At 39.3% G+C, this 7,841-nt stretch overlaps 1 protein-coding gene across 1 annotated transcript; it reads right to left on the bottom strand.

Annotated features, from left to right (window-relative positions):
* Nucleotides 1-447: 447 nt before the first annotated feature.
* Nucleotides 448-7,162, bottom strand: lgmn (legumain). Its single transcript, XM_005746512.1, has 12 exons — nt 7,047-7,162; nt 6,608-6,776; nt 6,308-6,405; nt 3,974-4,055; nt 3,771-3,853; nt 3,583-3,658; nt 3,042-3,104; nt 2,840-2,906; nt 2,149-2,267; nt 1,551-1,640; nt 1,144-1,347; nt 448-1,035 (listed from the first exon to the last, which is right to left on the bottom strand). The coding sequence occupies exons 2-12, from the start codon at nt 6,752-6,754 to the stop codon at nt 604-606; spliced, it is 1,461 nt and encodes a 486-aa protein (XP_005746569.1). The 5' UTR covers nt 6,755-6,776; nt 7,047-7,162; the 3' UTR covers nt 448-603.
* Nucleotides 7,163-7,841: the final 679 nt, after the last annotated feature.

Below are 7,841 nucleotides of genomic sequence, written 5' to 3'. Positions count from 1 at the left end.
TTTCAGAATAAAAGCACACAGCTGCATGAAAGCACCTGGGAAAATACTGAGTTTAAATCATGTGATTAAGGGCTTTCCCAGTCACTGAGATGACAATAAGTGTTACGGAAGTTACTGATTGTAACTTTGTATTCTGGTGACGTCTTTCCCTTATAATAAGCGCCTTGAGGCAAATGCTGTTGGGATTTGGCAATACATAAATTAAACTGAATTGAAGTATTTCTGATCATTCACTGCCAGATGGTGTGACAACCACGATGAACAGAGAAACAACATTTACTGCTCAATTCTGTTTTAAAAATCCAACTAATACTGATTTTTTTTTTTTTTACACGTAATTAACATATTTCTCAGTATTATTCAGCAAGTCAATCCAATATCTTAGTCATGTGATTTTCTTTCATTCTTTATTACTTTATTGAGTGATATTACTTTTAATTTACCTTATTATTTATATATTTTTTCCTCCATTTTCCTTTATCCTGAACCTAAATAATCAGAGATCACAGTGGGCAATATGCTTACTGTGTGAAGCTTTTAACATGGCTTTCATAGAACTGTGAGTGGGAGTTCAAGCTTATTCTCAGAGTGTCTGGATTAGAGTCAGCTGAATGCAAAAGAGCAGATGAATGCGAGTATGATACCTGCTGATGAATAGCATGTGAAACTGATTTGGCACTTCCCCTTTACAAGGAGAACCAGAGTCCAGGCATGAGAACGAAATTCTACTGTAAGCTTGAAATGTGGCCACAATGGTGACTCATTTATTAATGGCTTTATATGAATCACAGACACTCTGTAAACTGCAATGGGATGTCCCAGGTCTGTTAAAAAGGAGCTGAAAGACTCAGTGTGTGGCTCTACCTCAGGTTTGCTCCAGTTGAAGCAGTTGTGTTTGAAGTGCTTCACTGCCGCCTTGTAGCACTGATGCTGGGAGAGGTCAGCTCTGCTGTTTACCATGTCATTGGCTTTGAACGTATTGCCGACGACTCTCTCGACCACTTTGCGCATAGTGTCGGCCATCATGTCCCTGAGCTACACAGACAAAGGTTCACACACTCTTTAATGGTAAATTGTCATCAAATGGATTTTCAGTGTACTGGCACACTGCCACAAACATTAGAAAGCTTTGTCAGTCTTTACCTTGAGGTGGGCACTGATCTCCATGAGCAAGCCCCGTGCCACACTGATGTCATTGGAGGCCATCATCTTCCTCTTCAGGATGGCCAGAGGAACGTCAGGGCTCGGGGTCAGATCCAGGTTTGTAATTGGTGGCAGGTTCATCGGAGCTGGACTGTCTGCTTTGTGATTACCCTGAAACTGTATAACTTTCATGTGGGCCAAAGTCTGTAGAGAAAGATGTACAAGCGTTAAAACAGAAGGAGGAAACAAACTTTGTTTTTTTTTTCACTCACATACATGAACACATTCTGCAAGTCATTCCAACTTTAAATGAAACACTACTTCCCCCTCAAATTTCTTTAGTCTAGAACTGACAAGTGCTCATTGAAGCATTTCGTTCACAGTTTGCACAGCCTTCTTGCTCTCACCTTGTTTCCGTACTGCTGGACGTGGCTCGTGTCTGTGTGGTTCTTCACAATCTTAAACTGCTGTAGCAATGTTTCTTTTCTCAGATCCTCCTGGATGCACAAAGACAGAAAAAAAAGTGAATGTGATAAAATGCTTCCAAAATAACAGTCACATGAAGAGTCAGTGAATTCGTTCCGTAAAATAATGTGTGGCAGTTTGACTGTCTCATGGTCAGGTTTCTGTTCTACTGTTACACACTTATGCAAAGTACTCGGGGCTGGTTAAAGACAAAAGTTCTGCTGCTACGTTTGGAGACGTTTATCACTTCCTTTTCCTGCCAATCTTAGACGTTAACCGTTTCTTCCTTTTTCATTCTCTCAGTGGATTCATGTTTCTGGATTAAATCTACATCTACACCATAATCCCATGTGCACCTCTCCCTGCAGCCTGAAGTCTAAACATTATAAGATGTGTTAAAGCCACCACACAAGATACTCTGAAGTTCAGAGTCACAATATAACAGACAACAATTACATTTTTCTTTTTAAAATATTTTTCAAAAATGAATAAATATTAGAAGCTGTGATTTGGACACAAATGAGGAAGATAATCACACACCACATCAGAGTCCTCCATCCAATTCACGCTGTACCAGTCACCCAGGTAGGTGTCCCGTTTCTCATCATAGTAGCAGGCATAAGAGGACTCCTCAGCGTTGGCTGCTGTGGTGGCATACACTGAAGAATACACAGAGATTCTCATGTTAGGAGACTTCAGTTTTACACTAGGCAGATCTAAAGGTCGCTCGCTAATCTGTTCAACAGCCTCAGAAAAATTTGAAGGTTGTAACTGAAGATCTAAACACAAATTTCAGTAACTGCTTTACACTTGGACACATCAAAAACAGACATTCATTGAAAACAATCAAAGAAGAATCTTGATCAATGTCATGTGCAGGTCCGGTTCTGTTTATCACTTGATGTCCGACACAGTAACTGTGCTTAAAGATGACCACAAGCTGGGCAGCTGACCTCAGCATTTAATGGATTCTTACAAAAGACTAAAAGTCAAAAGCAGAAGTCCTCAAACCACGGACCTGACATCTGTCTAGTCAACATAACACGAAGCGTAACGCAAGGATGATTTTTAAAAAAAAACATTAAAACATGAAAAATAAAAATCACATGATCCTAGTCTGATCCCATCAAAAGCATAGACCAGCATCAGTTTCGCTCTCATCACTTGATGCTGGTTCATCATTTTTTTTTTTTTTACAGGAAAGTAATTCTGCTGATAAAGTTCAACTCACCATCAACGTCAGTAGGCAGGTGGTTCATCATTGACCCCGACTCACATGCTTCAATGTAGAACACCATCTATGTGTGTGTGTGGACCAAACACAAATGTTATGACCTTACACATCAGCACAGCTACATCAACACTTTATCAACTGAATTTTAGACTGCGGGACGTGCCCACACTTGTACGGTACATATCAAACATCACATCACCTTTTTGTATTTCTTGTTGTCGTGCATGTATGTAATGGCTGCTTGAAGGTCTTCAACATGGAGCTGCAGACAGAGGTGACAAATTTGCATTAACCACAATTATACACTAGTGTTTCTTAGAGCACCGTGATGGCATGCACTGCAAACATAAAAACTGATTTATCAGCAAATTAGGAGATATGTAAGGTCTCAAAACACAGTTAGTTTAATTGGTGAGGATGTCTCCCTTGTTTGACAAGTTAAACACTAACAATGCTGATTGCAATGATAAGGTTAATGTTCAAATTGTGTTAACCATTTGTGTTTGACCTCAATGCGGCGACTGCTATCTTTTCATAATATTCCATCTAATAATTAGATATTTCACTAAATTTAAAAAAAAATTGCAAATAAACAAAACAAAAAAAACAAACAAAAAAAAACAACCCAACCCAGACATATCAAAGTGATTGTGAAGCAATAAGGCTCTTTGTGAATCTGGTGTAACCTGTCTGTGGTTGTTGCAGTGCCAGGAAGTTAAAAAAAAACAAAAGGTACTCACCTCATCGGCGGGAAATGCCAGAATACCAGGTGCTCCGTGATCGGTGAAGTAAACAAACACATGATCATTGGGTCCACTGCCAGGAAAATGAGAACAAAGTTAACAGGGACAAAAAAAAAAGTATATAAACCAGATTTATTGTTGTTTGGCCACGCGCTCGTTACTTCCTGTCTTTTTTAACCACTTACCTCTTCAGCACTTTTCCAGAGCCACCTTTGACTTTTGAGGCATCACCCTTCAACACTGCCAGGAAGTTTTCTGGGGTAACATCCTGCAATAACAGACACATCAACCCACAAAGTTTGCTTTCAGCAGAGAAGCCTCTTCAAACAATCGTCTGGAAAATATTGAAATCAGTTGATCTTTTATAGAAATGCACTGAAGCACTCACTTCCCCGATGTAGTCTTTAGGAACTCCCTTGTACACATCACTGCCATTTGGTCTATTGATCAGTATCCCAGGGGTAGGATTCCTGGAAGAAAAACATGATTCAGACACACAGAAGGAAGTGCAAATAGCTGATAAAACACTTTGTGAGATAAAAGGGAAACAGATGGATAACAATGATTCACTCATCTGGTGACAGAGCCACAAAACAATATGACACCACAGATGTTAAAATAAATCAATGAATAACATTTATAGTGAAATGTTATGGTATACATATCTGCGCACAGATACGTACAGTTTGTCTTTCTTTTTTACAGTTCTGTAGCTAGATATTTATTAACCAGATGCTCAGTCTGTGATTACAATGGCAGTGATACAAGAGCGTGACACGGATATTAAAAAATAAAATAAAGTAAAATAAAAAAAAACCCATATTGCATAATGTCTCTCAAAAAACAAAGCAGACTGACATTCATGGAACATTTTAAGGTGTGGGAACAGTTAACAATAACAGCATTACTCAGCGTGCATCGTGCCTGTCAACTTGAATAAACATGTCTACATATGGGTTATGATCCAAAATAACCAGAAAAATAAGGAACATGTGTCTCCCATTTATCAGAAAGTTCTATCAAAAACTTTACTAAATGTCTGAAATAAACCTGAAAGAATGACTCGATTGACTGCCCGGTAAACTTCAAGCAAAACACAGTGAAAAGTCTTTGTTGTAAACAGCTGCTAATATATTAAAGTATCTCTAATTAAAGTAACAGCTAACTACATGTGCAAGTCGGCTGGCACTGAAATTTAAGTAGCACAGGCCAACTCTATCAAATCACCGCTAAAGCTGGGTTTTACATCGAGCCCACTATGTAACTGCCATTGTGATTCCCGTAACCAACACATCTCCTTACATTACCCCTCCTCTGCCAGTAACATAACTCCGAGACTATTTCTATGGAAGCACCTTCCTCGTGACTCCTCTCAGCACGACTCATTCACTCAACCCATTTTTCTGAGCGATGCAGGGCCCTGCAACACCGTGACAGGAGGAATGCCAATGCAGCTTTTTGATCTGATTGGGAAATTCCTGCGAAAACCCTGAAACCCACCACTATCTCCAAAGATGATGCCAGCAGACTGTTAGTTTTCCATGAGATAGACTAAAGATATTCCATCAGAATCAAAAAAGACAAAGACAAAAAAGTAATGACTGACAATACAGCTGTTTTTATTTTTTGAAAAAGTAGATCCAAGAGTAATTTAATCTTCTGAGCATTTTTAAACATCAAGAATTCATTCATTAAAAAACAAATCCTGTTGTTCAGTGTCTACAATGGTTGCTCTGATTTGTTTGTTTATGTCAGTCAGTCACCAAAGCTGAAGGCCATTTAAGGTCATTTAGCAAACAACTGGATTGTCAGCAGTTACTTTTTGTCTTTGTCTTTTGTGATCCTGATGAAACAGTGTTAGTCGGTCTTTACAGGGAGGAGATTCACAGTTTGACACCATAGAGAGCTGGGGAAAGTCTCCAGCTTTAGGTTCCTAGGAGTCACCATCACAGAGTGCCTTTCCTAAGCCAGACTCCTCCAAAAACCTGCTTAACAACTTCTATAGATGCATCCTCACAATCTCCGGCTCATCTTTAGCCTACTCACTGTGCAAAGAGTGAAGGGGAAATCCACAAAGACTCTGAAGGTGCTTCAAAGCTATCCTCACACAGAGACTTGAAGATTATTTCAGGCTTCTTGCTGAACATAGCTGTCAAATGACTTTATAACCCTACTGTGATATATTCTCCTGCTCAATTCCACATGTTTATGCTCCTCAGGAATATATGGACACATTTATACGTTATATATTTAGTAACTCATGTAAAGTGCATTATCCTATTTTTTTCAAATCCACCCTAAGATATATACATTACACATATTCATATAAGTAGTTTATAATATCTCATATTCAGTGCTAACGTACAATATTCTTGTGTATACGTGTATTTGTATGTATATATATATACACAAACACAGCAGATACACGTGTCAGTATATTTATCTGTTATGTAAATGTAATGCAGCATGTGAGATAGTAAAGCTAGACTTTTGTTATGGATGCATAATGACAGCAGAGACTCTTGAATTTGAGTCACAACAGGGCCTACAAACAGCCTTTTCTGGCTTAAGATTTAGTTTTTGTGTGCTATATCTTACTAATAGTTAATAGCCTACTAAGGTCAACAGCTACTAAAATTAGGAGGAGTTTGTGTCAAACATTTTAAGGAAAGAAGAAGTATGAACAAGCATCTACAACAGAGAAACAAAAGTGCCAACTCACTGTTCATTTTCAGCCAAATCATCGTACATCATGACCACAATCTGCTCGTCGGGGATGCCATTCCTGTGGACAATCTGGTAGGCATGGCAAGCATCGGCCTGAGCGAGCAGGAGAGCAAAAGATTCGGAGGTCAGCTCCACATTATCACAGTATGCAGCTTTTTAAGCAGCGAGAGGAGCACTTGGACAACAGGCATTAGGGAGGGGAAGTAGCTTATCAGAGCTTAAAGCGGTGCTTATCAAAAACCATGAGAGAAAACTATCGAGTCATGCACAGCTCGCACGGTGGTCGCAGTTTCACCTGGTGCCTGTAGTTGTACCAGCCGTTGGAGCCAGCCACAATAAGCACCCAGTGTTTTCCGCCACTGTTTTCCTCTTCCTGGGTGGGAAACCCAATAACGAGTCCGGCTGTCAGGCCAAGAAGGGCGAATAGGACGGACCGACACATCTCCTCGCTTTCTGTGGGATTCCTGGATGGATGACAGTAGGGAAAAATATTCAGATCCTCTTCTAGATTTCAGCTATGTTTACCGAGGTGGCAACAAACACGGAAAACTGAAAAAAATAAAAACACGTAAACGTCTCACCTGATAATTCTGGGAAGCTAACTAGCCATCAGTAGCACAACAAGCTTCGCAAAACATGGACTTTTAAAAAAACACTCGGAGTGAGTTAAAGCTATTAAGACACACCGCTCAGTCCTAGAAGTTTTAAAGGAAGACAAACACATATTTTATTACCTTTTCTTTGCGTTGTTAGACGAGGAAGGGGGCAACAACCGACTACACTCAAATCCTCAGCGGCACTCCAGTTATATTTAATGTCGGGGGGCAAAACAGTTGGCATCGTCTTCTACGGGAGCCAATCAGAGTGCTCTGGGGCGGGGCTAATCATGTGAGTAAGGTAACAGCTCTCCGTCATGTGACACTATTATGTTATAAGGCTATAACACAAGTATAAATGCATTTATGTTTTGGATGTAATTTCAAAACACCATAATCTCCTTGGACATCGGTTTTTGTTATTATTTTTTATTATATTTTAATTTGGTTTTGAGGTAATTTTGTGTTTCCTTTTGAATGATCACCTCTACTTCTTTGTCCTATTTTCTCTCTGTGGTTACTATCTCTTTCACTTCATTTTAATCACCCTTTTATATACTACAGCAAAACCATAAATATAAAATTCAATCCACGTGCTGATCACAAGTTTGATTTTATGCTTACTGACACAATTATGACTGCTCAGCTTCTGCTTGAAAGTGGGGATTTTACCCCATATTTTCCATATATGGGGTATAATGTTAGACTCAGGCTTGTTGCAGCCCGTCATTAAGGTTGGAAGAGCAGGTAGGTGGGCTTGTTTTCACAGTTAAAGCGGTGCCCTTAACATTATCAAATTAGTGAAATCACCGCTCTTTAACATCAGAGATCCAAATGAAGAAGAAAAAAAAACTTTCTGAAAGAATGATTTTAACCCATACAATTCTATCAAGCTTCAAATATTTCCTATGACCACCTTTGTTCTTCAACAAC

The sequence above is a fragment of the Pundamilia nyererei genome, unplaced genomic scaffold, assembly GCF_000239375.1.
Source record: "Pundamilia nyererei isolate P.nyererei 1_Seehausen unplaced genomic scaffold, PunNye1.0 scaffold00179, whole genome shotgun sequence".
In the NCBI taxonomy this organism is placed as follows: domain Eukaryota; kingdom Metazoa; phylum Chordata; class Actinopteri; order Cichliformes; family Cichlidae; genus Pundamilia; species Pundamilia nyererei.
This window is presented reverse-complemented; position numbering and strand designations above follow the sequence as displayed.

Bases quoted from the DNA above. Each gene is read 5' to 3' on its own strand.
- lgmn (XM_005746512.1), bottom strand. From the start codon at position 6,754: ATGTGTCGGTCCGTCCTATTCGCCCTTCTTGGCCTGACAGCCGGACTC. The intron at 4,056-6,307 runs GTGAGTTGGCAC...TTTTTCTTCCAG, and splicing joins GATTTGGCTGAAAATGAACA to GAATCCTACCCCTGGGATAC. The intron at 1,036-1,143 runs GTAAAGACTGAC...TTGTCTGTGTAG, and splicing joins AGATCAGTGCCCACCTCAAG to CTCAGGGACATGATGGCCGA.